This window comes from Varroa destructor, unplaced genomic scaffold (genome assembly GCF_002443255.2).
Source record: "Varroa destructor unplaced genomic scaffold, Vdes_3.0 BEIS01000004.1, whole genome shotgun sequence".
Classification (NCBI taxonomy): domain Eukaryota; kingdom Metazoa; phylum Arthropoda; class Arachnida; order Mesostigmata; family Varroidae; genus Varroa; species Varroa destructor.
The window spans coordinates 29248316-29265493 of record NW_019211457.1 but is presented as its reverse complement, the minus strand read 5'-3'; the positions used below and the strand labels follow the sequence as shown (position 1 = coordinate 29265493).

The 17178-nt window shown below is 40.7% G+C and overlaps 2 protein-coding genes across 5 annotated transcripts in view; one reads left to right on the top strand and one right to left on the bottom strand.

Moving 5' to 3' along the window:
• Positions 1-1877: 1877 nt before the first annotated feature.
• Positions 1878-17178, bottom strand: part of LOC111250396 (uncharacterized) — a 28145-nt gene continuing 12844 nt past the window's right edge. For 2 of the 4 annotated variants that reach the window (XM_022805602.2, XM_086985930.1), the window contains exons 2-5: positions 4249-8046; positions 3822-4000; positions 3341-3524; positions 1878-3026 (exon numbers count right to left, since the gene is read on the bottom strand). In XM_022805602.2, the coding sequence (XP_022661337.2) occupies positions 2882-3026; positions 3341-3524; positions 3822-4000; positions 4249-8046 (4306 nt within the window). In that variant the 3' untranslated portion in view covers positions 1878-2881. Of the gene's footprint in view, positions 3044-3340; positions 3525-3821; positions 4001-4248; positions 8047-17178 lie in introns of all 4 variants that reach the window. The other 2 variants (XM_086985931.1, XM_086985929.1) reach the window with 2 other exon arrangements.
• The window catches only part of Trs31 (trafficking protein particle complex subunit 31), a 76199-nt gene continuing 75023 nt past the window's right edge, over positions 16003-17178 (top strand). The window contains exon 1 of the mRNA XM_086985938.1: positions 16003-16019. The gene's annotated coding sequence lies outside the window, so the exon portion shown is untranslated. The remainder of the gene's footprint in view (positions 16020-17178) is intronic.

Here is a 17178-nt window from a genome sequence, read left to right as displayed (position 1 = left end):
AATGGTCCAAAATTTGTTCCAAAAGCGATGATACGTGACAAATCGTTGACATCACCGACAGATGCTACAACGAGTGTGAAAATGTAAGGCTCCAATGCCACTCGATCCATTTATTTTCTATCCACTGAGGTGAGTTATACTCCAAATAATTTAATTTGTGCAGTTTCTTTATAGAATCAGCATCGACGGTACCATATAACCCCAGTTTTCCTGATACTATTTTGCCTAATATGACCTCCACGTCACTCTCCGTACTTGCTGCTGCATAATAGCTCTGAAGCCTCTTTTTAAGAGTACCAGCACTTTGTTTGTTTCAAGTAAGTATGGCATACCACCCATGCAAGAGACAGTTCAATGCTTGTTTCAATTATGGTACATAGACACAACTAACTAAAGTAACTATATATGATCAAGGCCATTTAGCCACGATGTTTGCATAGAATTGTCCGGCAATTAAGACTGAAAAGGAGAGAAAATCAGCGATAATAAATGGCTGACTGAAAAAAAAGGAACGGAAATAGTGATCGTAGTACTGAGTAGTTTAAGAAAAGTAGAAAAGCTCCGACACATTTTGTAGACTTGGACCTTTTGATTTTTGTAGATTACACATATGCTTCCATATAACAATTATTTTAGGTATTAACTTTAGCGAGGAAGTTGGTTTTCATATATTTTTCTACTATTAGTTCCAGTCTAATTTACGTCAGTTACTTCTGGTCAATTTAAAAAAATCAACTCGTGTACGTGTGAAGGAGTTCGGGCCACAAACAGTGCTCAGGCCAATTCTTACCGACGTCATGTTATAGCTATATATTGTTTCTAAATTGTTCTGATGCCCTTTTTAGTATGACATCATCCCTTGAATATCGCCATTGCATGTCGCGTCACCATCCCAACGGTCGGCTAATGAGCACAGCAAAAGCCCCAAAGTTCATAAGTTTCGGTGCTAAAACATCTGAGAAAATTTCAACGCATGGTAGTACCGTAAAAGCTACAAACGAAAACTTTACCAAAATCAGCCTGAATAAAGCCTTTTAGAATTTTTACTAGTTTTCGTATAAAAAGAACCAATCAAGGATATTATTTATTTTACATATGTGTGTATATATATATGAACACTATTGCAAAACTACGTCAGAGACGACCTTGTGTTTCTTCCAATGGAAATAGGAAACAAGAGAGGTTTGTTATTGTTAGAGTTACCGCACTCTCAAATACATGACCATTTATTCTAAATAAACATGAAATAAATCGGCTTCTAAATTTCTACGCATGTATGTATTATTGAGTTTGACAGCTTTAGCTCCATTGAGATTATCACGTCAAACTGGATTCGTACTGTGATAGTAACGGCGGCCAGCCGGAGGATTATTTTCTATGAGATTGTTCCATGGGGGTTATTTCAGTTGTCGTCCGCTGCGCGTCCATGAACGTACTTAATTTTAGAACGACACAAATAAGATAGAGCCTAATTAAATGAGATTTGTTGTACTGTTATACCTTCAGTAAATGCTGATAATGTTATGCTTGTGATTCGTTCTTTAATCGGTAATGGACCTTCTTTTTTGTTTTTTTTTAGGTACAGCTTTTAAAGAGCTGGGATAAATATTTCGAGCTAGTAAAGCATTTAAACATTATTTCATGAATTAAACCTTTAATCGATCACCTTTCAGTGTGAAGTCAATACCATCTATATTTACATAGCGAACCATGTTGCTATATTTGTCGAACTAGCTAGACTAGGCATTAAAACTATATCTCTGCAGAAAAATCTGCGATTATTATTGGTAGCTAAACCTGTAATAAAGCTGCCCGTGTAACAGTTTTGCTCCCTCTTTGACATTACAGTTTCTACTAAATAAAAATCGAAATCGACCTTTTTTTTTGACAACGATGTATAAATAATTTTTATTTGTATCTTGCTGTTAACAACATATCAACATGACTTTTCCTTTTTTTCTCGTATTGGCCTACCATCATATTCTTTTAAATATTATTAATCATTAACATGGTCATTAGCACCACCATTGTTTACTATCATTTTCATATGTATCTATATTGTATATAGTCACATTATGTACACAATCACTGTTTTTCTGGCACTGCATAAAATAAATATAAAAAGAGAGCTAACTTCATATATCTGTATGGTTTAGTATGGGTCGCAAGGATGAAGTCCAAGTTCCCTAGCGAAAAGAGAGAGAACGATGGCGGAATCCTGTTAAACGGTTCAGCGTGCACAATCCGATTTGGGCACATGGCACTACCAAGATTACGTGTTGAGACTAGGCTCTGCACGCTGAAATGGGGTTGTCATAGCGAAACCCAGCGTCACGTCTGCAAAGGTGGCAAGCACACTGAAGCGAGTATATAGGGATATAGGGGTGATGTCGATGAAAAATAAACGATTTAAGTAAGAGAGCTATCTGTGTTCAGACGTGTGATGAAAACAAAGCAGGGTGATGGCTATATGTGATGCAGAAGGCACAAAGGCAATCCGGATTAGAGTTTGCCGAACACCCTGGGTTATCGGTACGACTGCGGTGAGGTCTGGATACTGTGAATGAGTTCGCGATTAAAGTCTTGAGGCATATCGAAGCAGACAGATTCTCCTCAAGCCGTGTTCTTTTCACCACAGCAATCTTGTCGTAACGTGCGCGACACGTTTTGATAACGGCACAAACTCAACTTGTCAAGACTTTGAACAACACGAATCCTGTTACTGCGTGCTTGGTACGGGAACATAGGATAATCGCGGATGTATTCGTTGTGTCTGCACTGGCAGCACGAGGTTGTCTTTTGGGCAATTGATCAATATTACTTTAGTATAGTTCGTAATCGCTAGACCTCTCGTCCTCGATTAGATATATTTATTAGAGGTTTAATATTGAGGAAAATGTCGCGTCCAGTAGTTGCAATCAGCTGGAGGCGTACGCAAAAGTTCGGTGAACTCGGACGCAACGTTCATGAAATATCCGCCCTGATTGATGCGTGGCCATGTTAACTTGCCAAGAGTTTGAGGTGTTCTGGAAGTTCACATAAACTGAGAATCAGCGAATAACGTTTTCGTGTGCAAAAGCACTACATGAGACCATTGTATAGAATCATGCTGTATCTGTTCTTTTTTGAAGGGTCTTTTTTTTAACAGAAAACCTTTATCACTAACAAATCAAATCAGCTTGATTATTTGGCAGATTTTGACATTTTACCTTATACTATATTGGTATACTAGGTTTTAATTACGTTGTTGAATATGTTCAGTGGATGGAAACAAACAGATAAGATTGGGTCTCGTATGTTCGAGTGAGTGATTCTCGAATTTTTCGGACAAGATGCATACCCCTTATTTGCGAAACTAGTTAGTATGGCCGTAAGCTCATCAGCGACACGCTCGTCGCTCCTCGAGCGCTCCTTAAGTTTATACATCGCTCCCAACCAGAACATGACGTCGTCAAAATGGGTCGCTGAAAACCATGTTGGGTGCAGCAGGAACCAAGGCCGATGATCAAACTGCATATGGTAAACTGGAATTATAGTGTACCGTACATAAAGCAGAAAAAACAGTTGTGTATAAATGGCCACTCCTTTTAATCCTAGCTAGCTATGGACTATAAAGCAGTCGGAAGTGTCCCTTGAAGGAACAGGTCAAAAATCTAGCGCTTTTCTGCAAAAGTATTCCTTCGTAGGCCATACTTAAATATGGACTCCGGCGTCAAAACTGAAATTAACTGCCATCTATGTTATCTGATTACAGTAATACATGTATGTTGTTTATTTTCCGCTAGTATGCATTCCATATTGATTAATATTAGATATATTACCATTGTGACGTAAATTGGCATATTCAGTGCCGAATTCGGTCGTGGCACAGACAAACGGGTAATCGCCAATAACCGCCGAAATATTTCGGAGAAAGTCGACCTTCTCAGAGCGGGTTTTTGGCTCGGTGTTCTGAGTATACTGGTTAAGAGACGCTGTGGGTTTACCGCCAAGAAGAGCACTACGAAACATATTGATGTCATGTTATTGATTGGCTTTTTCTCATACTTCTTTCTCACAGGTCAAAAAGCTCTACTTTTTCTTGCCATATAATCAATGATGTATAAAAACAATAGATTAAAGTCTCAAATAACAACGTGGGTGACACTTACGCTTCTTAACAATATTAGATAGGGATCCTGTACCGATCATTAAAATCGCTTTGCCAATTATATAACATATACATTTGGTTAGATCCGCGAAACCTACCTGAGAAATACGCGGAGATAAAAGATAATTTCTTCCGGTTTAATGCTGTCTGCGTCGGCGATATTAGTAAATGGCGATAGGAAATGCTGTAGAAAAAAGGCACCTTCCAGTTTTGCGGTGCTCACCAGAAGGTCGACATTACTAAAACGCTTGAGCAACAGTGAGTCCTTAGGATTCATCGGAATGAACTCTTCGCCGAGAATTGGAAAGAACGAGTTAGCGCCCTTACCGTTGAACTTTTCCGAAGCCGTAATGATGCTTTCAAATGGCAGTTTCTTCATGCAGGTTAATACATCATCGTATCGCAGTGATGAGTTACCATGCATGAGCAAACAATCGGTGTAGCTAGCCAACGAACGGAATAGCGTTTCGCCTTGATCCTTGGTGTTTCGCAATACGAAACTAAAAGGGCTTCCTGATTGCATGACAGCCCGCTTAAATAACCCCGTACTCCTTGGCGTTAGAATATGATACCCAACAGACGCGGCGCCAGCATCCTGGCCCATCACAGTGATCTTGCTGTGATCGCCTCCGAATGCCTTAATGTTCGATTTCACCCAGCGCAAAGCCAGGTGTTGATCATACAAACCCATATTGGCGCGTTCCGGCCGACCTCCGTTTGATGGAATGTACAGGAACCCTAAAGCTCCCAGTCGGTAGTTGACGGTCACTACGACAATGTCGCCTTTCCCAGCAAGCTCCGCTCCATCAAAGATTGGCCAGTTCACGCCGCCGTACACGAATCCGCCGCCGTGAATATACACTACGACCGGTCGGGAACGGCATTTCTTCGATCCGTCGCAGAACGGACTCCAAATGTTGAGATAAAGGCAGTCCTCACTTGTCTCGCTCATGTTGACTCCAACGAATCCGTTCAGCTGCATACTCGGTTGAGGACAGGATTTTGGCATCTTTTTAGCCTCAAATACGCCGGTCCATGGTGGAAACTCCATTGGTCTTTCGAAACGCATCCCATTTATCGGCGGCTGTGCATATGGAATCCCAAGAAACGAATTTACTCGGATACCACTAGATGTCTTAAAGACGATACCCTTCATTTGGCCATTACGGGTACGAATTGTCTGCGTGGGGAACGTCGAAGGTTTATCCCTGTCCGTTGGTAGTTCGTAATACTTCGGAGGGCCGTCCGTGGGGAACGGTGAATTGGATGCGCCTATCGGCCTCTGACCTCGATGAGCGACTGATGGCGGGCTGGAAGTATCAAATACTGGAGGCTCAGCCGTTGTTTCTGAAATAAATGCGGTATCATTACCGATTTCATTAGCAGTTACTTCAGGAGAGCTTGTTTCGATAGTGCTTTCCGTCGGGACGTAAGCCGGGGATGGCAACGTTGAGAATGCACTGATTACGGGCGTGGTCGAACTTGCCTGGCTCATTATTGTGTCGTAATCAAATACGGGGTCGTTAGCGGAATCGGCTACATTCACCGGGAATGACATTGGCTTGTTGGGGTCAGTAGGATTCGGGGCGGGGTCTTCGTCAAGAGTTAAAGTGGGTAAAGGAGAAGTAGGATGTGGAATGTCTTCCTTACTTTTTCTCGTTGTTGGCAGCCGTTTGGTCGTAGTCGTTGTGTTCGTCGTGATAGGAGCAGGTGTTGTCGTTATGCTGATTGTGGGTGCAGTAGTCATTATACTCATTTTGGGGGCTTGCGAGGATGTAGGCGACTGAGTGGTAGTGGGTAACTGTGTAATCATAAAGATTTCCGTAGTCGTCGTAGGAACGGCTGTCGTAGTTGCAGAAACGTCTGTTGTAGTTGGAGCTTCTGTTGTTGCAATCGAGCTAGTGGGGGGCGTCTCTGTCGTTTGAGGCGCTTCTGTACTAAGAGAAACCTCGGTTGTCGATGCAAGAGTTGTAAACGAGGCAGTAGTAGGCTCAGTGGAACTGCTCAAAATTATGCTTGGCTCCTTGTTAGATTGACCGAGTGAGACTGTATCAGCCATGGTGCCAATCGTTGTGGGTGCAGCATCTGATGTCAGAATTTGAATATCTTCCTGGTCCGTAACTCCTGGTGACCGGCTCACCGAGATTTCTAGCTCTGTTGTCAGGGGTACCGTTGCTTCAGTTAAAGTTGTTGACGAATTAGTAGTGGACTCTGTTTTCAGCGATGGGTGGGCAGAGGTTGGAGTGGGTTCAGCATCACTGTCCAAACTCAAGCCAATAGATAGGTTCCCTTTGGGTAGTTGAACTCGTACTGAGGTACTGCTTAGTTTTTCGACTTCCACAATAGGACTGGCAGTGGTCGCGGATGTAGGAACAGGGACCTTGGAAGTTAAGCTCGAAACATGATCAGGAAATCCCTCAGACCATTGTACTACAACTGGCTCCAACTCCGAAGGACTTTCGAAAACGGTTACGCTAGACGAATCCTCTGAGGTACTCGTCGGTTTCTCGCCCATCATTGACGATATTTCTTTGTGTCGATCTTTTTCTGTGGCGATTTGTTTAGTTTCCGTGTAATTCTGTGCTGAAGGAAATTGGAGAATGTCGAAGGGTCCATTTGACATGTAGACGACAATTTTGTCGGACTTACTCGAGGGCGACAGGCTTGAGCTCAAAGTGTCGGGTACCATTGAAAACATCTCTGACTGCGAAGAAGGTAATGAGGAAGTTTGTTCCACAGACACTTCCGTTACATTTCTGGTGGAAAATGCAGGTGTTGAGACTGTTGTGGTTGTGGAAGCTTCGGTGGCGATGGAAATCATAAGAGTCTTATTTCGGAGCGGGGAGTCGTTCTTAGAAGCAGGTTGCTCAGTGGATTCTGATGATATTGAATCCGATGCGGGGAGATCCCCACCTGAAGATGAGCCCTTATCTGCGTCGGCAGATGAACCACCTACGATGTCGGCTGATTCAGTTATCTCAGCTATGGGCAGGACAAGACGTGGCCCCCTGATCTCAGAGTTAGCGATAAGTTGAACTTCCTTAGGTGGGGCTTCGCCAGAGTAAGCAGTTATATTGTTTTGCTCAGGCTGCTGTGAAGCGTCATCGGTCAGGTTTGGGATTAACTCTACAGGATTTGATGATTCCCGAAAAATTGGTGCTTCAATAGTTTCAGAAATATTCCAGTCTACTGGACGATTCACCTCTGATTGACTAGAATCATTAAAGATGCGCAAGATAACAAAGTCTTGGCCTGGAGCTGGTTGATTAGCGCCCTTCTGTATATTATGGTTGGGATGAGGATTTGGATATGGGCCTGTATGTGCGCCTAGATTTGGGCTTTCTTTTTTTGGCGTAAAATCCAGAATAACACTTTTTCCGTGAGGTACTTGTCCACCATGAACTGAAGGTATCAAATGAGGAATTGGCCTCTGTGGGACATACTGCGAGTCAAAGCCTGGAGGCTCCTGGATATACGGAGGACCCTGCTCTGGCAATGGGCCAGGCGACTCTTCCTGAAGGACATGCCCGGGAACCGGCTCCTGGAAACGCACTGGTCGGAAGTGACTGTGTTCTGGTTCTGTATCACCAACGAAATGAGGTTCAGATAAATCTCTAACGGGTCCACGCTCTTCTGAGGAGGCCACTTCTTCGGATACATCTTGAGAATCGAGACCACCTTCCGCCGCTTGAGGAGCTTCCGGAACAACGAACAATATATGAGGGGTCTGCACTCCATTCTGTTGCAACCGCTTGAACTCATGGGAGAGCTGTTGTGACTGAGGTCCTGCCCAGCTACAAGGCAATAGCAATATTGTCGCGAGGAAGCAGCTGGCTGCAGATTGTGCCAGATGGACTCGCATGATGCTGTGCTGGGTGCATGCGGGTTGTCGAGATCTGCCAAGCAAAAGGATATGAAATATATAGCAGCTTAATTAGTTGAGGATCTTTCTTTCATGATCCTCATACAGTTCACATTACTGATTTAGTCTAGCCTTAATCTGATTGCAAGCTTTTTTTACTTATTTATACATACATGTTGTCCTGTTAAATAGCCCGTTACGGGGATACACCGTATTCCTGAAGGGTGACAGATACAAGAAATAATAAAAGAGTGGTGTGGTTTTTTATTGTCAAATTAGCTAAAGCATATTTAGACTTAGTAAAATATACTCTGATAATGTCCCATCGCTAAAATCATCCTATATGCTCTGTCTCGATTTCATAGTAATGCATTCGAGCAGGTCCTACAATAAGGAAAGCACCCGATTAGGTAAAACTTCTCTTGATTTTCTTCTAATGTGATTTTCTGTTGTTTTTTGTTTTGGCCACTGGTAAACGATGTTTCAGTATAGTATTGATTTTAATTGACTATGTTCTCAATATTCCTTAGCCTTGAGAGGGGTGTGATCTTCTCAGCGCATACTGATCAGTTGATTACTTTAAATTTTTGTAGCGATCTCTAAATCCTGATCACTATCAAAACACGGTTCCTCTTTGTATATTTTTGCTCCAAGGTGTATTTTTGCTCCTATTTATCTGGACAGCGACTAGACGCGTAAGATAGGCCAACGTCAAAGTTTCGCCTATGCTTCGCAATAATAAGCTGCATAAAATAGAGTTCTAAAACAGAAGATGCATCTTCTAAAAAAATTTTTCTCTTTATATGAAGCTTTAAAAATATTCGTGGACATAATGAAAGCGAATAGCTTTGGAACGTTAATGCAATTTACTTACAAAGTGTAAGTTTTGTAAGGACTATGACGATACGCACGTTTCTTTTTCACATTTCCACGCATTTTTTTTTCCATTAACAATAAAATGCTGTTATTGAAATAGTTGTAGAATTCTTAACACATTTCGTTACCGTCAATTGAACCCGTACCGCATCGAGAGACCATAACGAGAATGATATTTGGGCATTTTATGTTATTAGTTTTCCTTAAACAGGACTTTCCGAGCAGATTTGGCCGTCCGTTTTGTTGACTACTGCTCACACCCAAGGAAAATACCCATTGAAGTTTTCCTGTACGCATTAAAAATGGGTGCTTATCACAATTCACTATCATCAATTGTCTCTGTATACGAGCGTCGCTGATAATCTGACCGGTCGAAATGTTTGTTTACAGGCAATGTTTTCGTGGATTAAGATAGCCGAAAAATAACTCGAAAACGAAACTCGATCGACGACGGTCTCACAGTTTGCAAATTTTAATAGACACGCACAGCGACTGATAATTTGAGCCATTGCTTTCATTGGCGCATAATTCATTGAATGTCCTTGTGATCATAATCATCGTTACGTCGAAGACCGTAGCCTAAGGGGACGCAGTCCGAAATAACATTGCGCCTATTACCTTGTTGTCAGCAACAACAAAACATCTATTAGGCTTAATTGACATCTTCGTAACAAAGATACGCTCCGACAATCATCGCGGCATGATGAGCTAATACTCAATTTGAGCCACTTTCACCCATCCCTCCACGTCACTTCTTACCAAACGTCAAGTTCCTAGATAGTCCTCAACTTGAAAAGCCTCACTGTTCTATTAGCAATAGGGAATAAAATCAGTTTGCTTATCCTCACAATGGGCTGATTTATGCCACGCATGGATATTACGCAAGGCGTTTAAATAGAGTAGAATAAAATGAATGTCTTACTATATCATTTACTAGCCATAATTATCTCTCTCTGCTTTGAGGGGCGGGGGGTCAGTGTTGCCCGTGCACGTCAAGCTTCCTTGCAGAACCCTGCACTTCAGAGAAACAATACAGACGTAACGAACGCTTGTAGCGAAGAGTTTACCCAAGTTGGCAGATGTGGGCGTCATAGTCAGCTTTTTTTCTTTAATGTAAATACTGTGCAGTTCGCATGCTTTTGCAATGTGAAGCGTTATAGACCCAATCTATAGTTGATTTCTTCTTTAGAACTGGATAATTTATTGTATTGATTTGGCTTTTAGCAGCGAGGTCAAGAAAATACGTATCGGTACATAGAGACCTATAGCGAAATATTTCTAGTAAAGCGGGTAAATCAGCGCAAACTGTTGGCTCCGTGCCCCTTTCGTTTCGGAGATCGCCGACCGTAATTTCTCGATACGTGGCGATTTTGTGTATATTCAATAGGACAATTCTCTGGCATGACGGCACGCAACAGCGAACGAGACCAGCTAGTAATAATATCGATCTTTGCCTAAAGCAACTTCATAAAACTTCATTTCCTAGCGTCCTAAGCTAGACGTACTAGTCGATCAAGGTACAAAGGAGTCCTTCTCAAAGACCTCGCTTTCCACCTTCATATTATAGGAACCAAAAAGCAAACCGCCAAATGGGGGCGAAGCAATGATAGAATTACTAGCGTCTCATAATCATATAATACGTACAATTGCATTGGTAATTGCTTATTCATATATGGAATATTGGACCTGTATTTTGTTACCAAGGCTTAATGGGTGGTGGCATTTAAAAGGCCTCCAACTAGTTATACTATGAATGGCGAATCACGAATGCGTCAGTAGAGAGAGGCTTTTATTCTCTATGGATATTGGTATAAGCTAGTTATTTTCTACGGAGAATAGATTTTTATATAGAGCTTAAAAGTGAAATCACACGGCGGTAGCGAGCAGAGGCAAAAATCAGTTATCAGACGGTCCGAATTTACTATTTTCTGCCTGCGTTCCAAGCCCTTTTTGTCGTATTACTCTACGGTTACGTTTCTAGACGACAAGTGGTCAATTCAATGGCACTTCGTCTAATTTTACCGGTAGAGAAAATGAGAGCAAGAGAAACAGTATCAGTAACTGTGGCAACGATGAGCGCACTTGTGATAACATTTCGAAATAATGGCCGCGTTGTTGGTACTCGCCTATGGATTACTAGCGAACAATCAAATGCGTCGAACGGCAGACCTTCGAATACTGTAACAAAATAAATTGATAATGCTCTCGGTGTGGACCTGACAAAACCATTGAGTTTCTACAAACGCAACGGAAAGAGCGTTTAAGAATTTGAATTTATTAAATCGATTCACTCATATCTAGAGTAATTCTGTGCAATGCGATAACTTCATAGCATCCAAGAAGTAGACAATGATTGATTTATCGTGACCGTGTATGTAAACTACGATTTGTGCCATTTTTTTTTTTGACGATGTTAATAAAACAGTATAACAGTTTAGTTATTAGAAGTTAATCCAAAAAGTACCTCGAATTATTCCAAATCTTTCGACACTCATCTCTAAGGGCTACAGTCACTTAGTAATGCTTTAGGGATGTGAAGAATACGTTATTTTACAGATTTTTTTTTTATATATCTTATCTGCTTTGAGCGTCGTATCAGCACAGTTGGCGCACTTTTTCGTCGATTCAATATAGACGGGTTCGAATCAGTTTTTTTTTCCTAATACTATAAGGCCGCTACGCCACTTTTTACCGCTAACTAATCACAGCGTCCAGACAGAAATGCTGTTAGAAGGACGCACCAAGGAGGACTGGAACATTACCGTCAGGCCGATATTTACCCGTTATTTATTTACTAGCCGACTGACATCAAGGAACACCGTGGATCCATCAATTTGTACGTATATACATGTATATGTATATACCTAAATAGTGAGGCTTGTTGTGATAATGCTACGAGTAGAGGCTGTCAAGCGTCTTTTACTGTGAAACGAATCTATTCTTCGTCGACGATTTTAATAGAAATGAAGGTTGTAGAGCACAGCTTATCGTAACACAGAATCACTTAAATGACCAAATTCGCTTGACTGCGTTTGTTTAATTGTAAATTTCTCTGTGGCCGCGCCCTCATCTGGCCAGTATATGGGAGCGATTGTGACTTAAGAAAATGTCGTTGTCAAGAAAACAAAAGCTAAAGGACCCAGTTATTGCTATGGCGTTCAATATTGTAATATCGGACTAAGGATTTAGTCCTGAAGCTAACAGTAGAGGCCGAAACGAATACTACATTGCCACTACAGAATATATCTATAGTAAAACATATGTATATATGTATTAGAATGCAAATTGTGACTGTTATTTAGAGGCATACATAATTACATTGCTAAGTATGTTTATTAGAGCTGAGCTATGGGTCGAACGTATAAATAAACACAAAACAGTCAGTAAATTGCTAAGTGTATATAATCAAACGATTTCTATGTTCTATATGTGCGTAAATCAACTTAATCCATGAAAGCAATGAAAAAAAATAGTTAGGTTCTACAACTGTACAACATTCTCAAGGCCAGATGCAACTGAACTCGATAAACTGAAATTCATTATTGGCTATGAGAACAAGATGGAGCGTCACATAGAGATCCCTCCTAATATAACGAATCCCTCTGATTTCACTTCAACAAAACTATCTTCTTCGCTTTATTCAACTATAGTAATAGTTTGAAACAACGTTTTGACCTTTCGTAGAGAAAAAAAAATACATTTGGCCAAGATTGATCGATTTTCTAAATTAATTTTTCATTGAAATATATGTTTTATAGCCAATTCTGTCGATCTTAAAAAGTTACGGAATTTAAGCATAAAAAACGCCTATGTTTTTGTGATGATTGTCGCAAGACTTAAAACACCGAAGAGGCAAGTGTCTGCAGCATAACCGTGACGACCTCTTGCCGGAAGCCCAGGCTACCGAAATAAGGCACTATTTAAAAATACACTACACAAATAAACGTAATTAGACAGAGAAGCAACGATATCGTTTGAAAAATAGGTAGTTTAAAATTAAATTTCTGTCCAGCAAAAATGTAGTACCTTACGATTGGGGATAATCTAGACGACGTGTGAGTGTATATCGCTTGCAGTGGTCAAAAATGGAAAAATTGCGTAAGGTAAACATAAACATGTTAACTAAGTAATTCTTTCAGATTTCGAACCATCCAGTATTAACTTACAACTTGAAAAGCAAAGCTTGGCAGGCTGCTAGAAATCGCCGATAAACTGACGTGTGGTTGTTTGTCTTAGAAAAAAGAAGTCAGGAAGTTGTGCCGGCTGAAATAGGCGCTTTTAAAATCACAGATAAGTGCATTAGGTGTAACGTTTTTGTTTTCAGAAACAAATAATTGATCAGACATAGCTTAAGGAATGGCTAGGTTTGATGAATGGCTAGGGAATGATGGGCTGGCTTTCTGCGTGAGTAGATGTTTTTATCGAATGTTTTGATAAAATGGCCTTTACAGAATATACAATGTTACACCCGCAGCATCATTTCGTTACCAGCATGTACATTGCCCCTTACATTTCGTATTTACTGTCTACCGTAAAAACCGTGTCGGTTGAAAGTTAAAAAAAAAATGCCGAAAGTTATAACAACAGCTGTTGGCACTGTCAATTGACACTCCACCTAAATTTTGTCATCCATTATCTTACAAAGAGAATTTAAGTCTGACAGACGTAAAGTTTAGTAGAAAGAATGACAAACATTCATTCGGCGATATAATAAACGTTAGTAATAAAAGACTTTTCGACCCATTGAACTAGGTTCGAAGGGGCTTACACTTTACTGCTAGTTTTCGTTCGTATTTCTTCCTTCCGATAAACTATATTTCTGTCTCGTTCACCTGAACTAATACGGCTATTAAAACTGGTCTCTTAGCTATAGATAAGGTATAATAGTTTATCTTTTTACGTATGACTTTTATAGGCATCTTTGAAGACGCAAGGAACGAAACGTATCGAAGTTATCGTGAACATTGTCCTGAACCTATTAAATGATAACCTTATCATTATGTATATTATTCGAGCGTTTCTCGGACGCTTCATATAATATTCTTGGCTAGAAGAGTTTACTGTTATGTTTTCGGTGTCAACTAGTTGACCTTCAATAACTTCATTGACGGATAACTACTAGCCTTTGTAAAAATGCGCACGTATTTCACAGCAGCGCAATGAATGCCCAGTGGTAAGAGATATCTCGTAAATTAAGAGCTACAGATAAGCGAACTTCATCGAAATGCATAGTATGAAGGGTTTGATGCAAGTTTGGCTAGTGGACGAGAGCTGTTTCACTCAAGACACATCGATTATGAAAGGCTTGTTGGATCTCTCAAAGTTGTCATTACGATGACAGATTTTGAACTGGGCGCGATTACCCCTCCATCACTAAGGGGTGACACAAGTCTTAAGGGGACCTAGTTCGATAACTGTTTCAACAAGATTGGCTCGAGGTCTCACCCCCGACGTGTGGAGAATTTGACAGATGAATTTAGCATAATATGTGAAAATATATATATATATCAAAGAAAAAAATTAATACAGCCGTTACATTGTTTGTTGTCGGTTTTTACATTAGACATAGAGCCCGCGTACATTTTTTCGGCTTAAAATAGTGCCGTTGCACGATCAGTATACAAACGCCACAACACACAAAAATAATGTATCGATCAACTTCAGTGATCTTCTAATATTCCGCTATAATCAATTGATTTCAACTGTCATTTTACGGTAATATTGACAATCGCAGCATTTTTCGCCGCTAATAAAATGAAAACCCCCACCCCACACCCGAATAGAACGTATTAACCACATAAACAGAGAAGCAGCGAGCTGGCTTGGCAATACGAAAAAAACGGCAGTAAAATTCGCGATCCTTCCATGTTTCATCGTGTTAGTAACATTGACACGTTGTTGTATCCGTTCCTGCGATGATTAGGTAAATTGCCGGTGCTATTAGCTGACTCAAAGTGATTAGGCGAACCCCGGTGACAAATCGTGCCGATAATCAGGCAGCCCAGCCATGGACCAGCTACCTAGGTACCACGCAGCGTAAGGCCACTGATCGAATAGCAATAAAAAAGAATAGAAAAAGAAAAAGCAAACAAAAAAAAAAACATTATCTGGCCGGCCACTGCAACAGGCCACGTAGTCTCTGTCTTAAACTGGAGATCTTTGCGTATCTGCTTTTGTTATTCTATAAGGTTCCCGAACGAAGTGAACGATAGCGAAAAATTCACCCGTACAATCTGGCTCTACGACAAAACAAAGCGGCAGTAATAGGCGCTTAAAGGCCAAAATGGAGGGATCGGTCTCACATGCAAGGACATGGACAGGCTGAGCAGCTGATGTTGTACACACACGCCAACAAAAAGCAACAATTATATTGTCATTTTCGTTTGGGCGTCTGCGAGAGCAGTAATTGCATGCCCAGAAATGACTCGGAACAGCGGGGCAACGTCAAAAGCTATGATCATAGGGACCACAATAACATCAACGACAACAATATCAAGTTAAAAGAACACTTAACAGTCGAAGATAACACAGTTTACCCTGTACACACAATGGATTCTGATGTTATTCATTCATAATACCTTAGAAAAAGACTTTTCTACAAACAGCTGCTGTCGCTGTTGTTATTTTTGTTTACAGTAATTGTGTCGAATCCTCTTCATCAGCTTCTGTCCTATTATATTCGAAAACGACGCCGGCCGAATCCATAAGCTGTCTGCAATAAATGTTTTCTCGTTACATAGATAATACAGATGACTGGCTTTACTAGTTTCGACATGTGTCTGTGTTGAACTGGCGTTACTGTAGCAGTTACCTTGCTACTGCTGTGCGTCCTACATACGAGCGTTCGATCTTAATTCGTCATGTTAAACAAACGGTTTAGTTGAAACATAAATAACTTAAGGCACTTGTTAACGTAGTTACGAAGGCGAAACGAGCAAGTAATTTCATTAAATGATGATACGGGATCATCATTAATTATCATGCCGCAGTATATTCAGGTGTTCTTATATAGGCGTGGGGAACCACTCGGGGGTTAAGTGCTGTGAAGTGGCAAACTATTATGTAATAATAATAATAAGTGGCGTTGTGATTTACTGCGATGGTAACAATTACGCAACGCGTAGTCTGAAGGTAGGTTAATTTTCACTGTTTTGTTAGAAATGTACATATTTAATTTAAGCGTCGTTCAATTTCAGTTTAACAACTCGTACAAGCTCTTGGTATCGGCCATCGGACTAAGGTAGACAATGCCAGATTTTTGCTTACTATTGCGCCGAAAGCAACAGTCAAAGTCGTTTTTCTGGGCTTTGCCCGTGAGTGCTGCTAAATACAAAGGTTTTTGGATAAATATCCGCCCAGCATCATACGGTGTAATATTAGGCCCTATGAAACGCTTCTACAAAGGACGAATATATAAATCAATACAAATTTAATTGCATATTTTAGTACTTCATGCAGGACATAACTTCGTGCAATGATAGATTCAAAGCCAGTTTACCTACCATAATCTCCACTATGAAATTAATTTTACGCTATTTTGTAGGAGACGGTAATGATACCAGCGGTGCGTTTTTAGAACTTCTAGCATATAACTGTCTTTTTTTTAGTTAGCCCAAGCACTAAACTTGAACTGAAGCCATACAGTTTCCCTATAGTTTTAAGTACAGATAGCCCCAAGGACGAGGGGCGACTTCAGTTCGGTCGGAGAGGTCGTACGAGAAATCGCTGAATAAGCGAATCCGATTCGTGCAATTCACGGTTGCCAAAGCCCTTAATCTGTCGCTGTAAGAAGTGCCCGCCTTGACGATTGGTAGTGTGAGGGCATAAAATTTTTAGGTGTTGGGACAAAAATTACCGCGGAATCAACTGGATCCGTTTGTAGATCCGGTAGAAAAATTACTGCGTTTAGATTACCCAGCTATGGAATCGTTTGCCGCTGTTGAAATCCTGGTCCCGCACAACAGGTCGTTACATGTATAGAGAGTCAACTTTTACTACTGACGTGGTCATTGATCTCCATAGATCTATTAGAACGTTTTTAGCACACGTTCACGACATCAATGCACTACGATAGCTTTGTCGCCTACGTGAATTAATACGGATAAGAGTTATCATTACAATCAATGGGAAGTACCGTAAATTGTGAAATGTTTTACGTTTTTTACTCAAATTTAGGCATATCTCGTTACAGGCAGCTGACCAGACGTTGGAACTTTGACTATATTGCTTTATCCTCAATGAAAATGGACAAAGCGCCTTCTGTGTCTGTGGAAGTACCATAGTAGTTCAA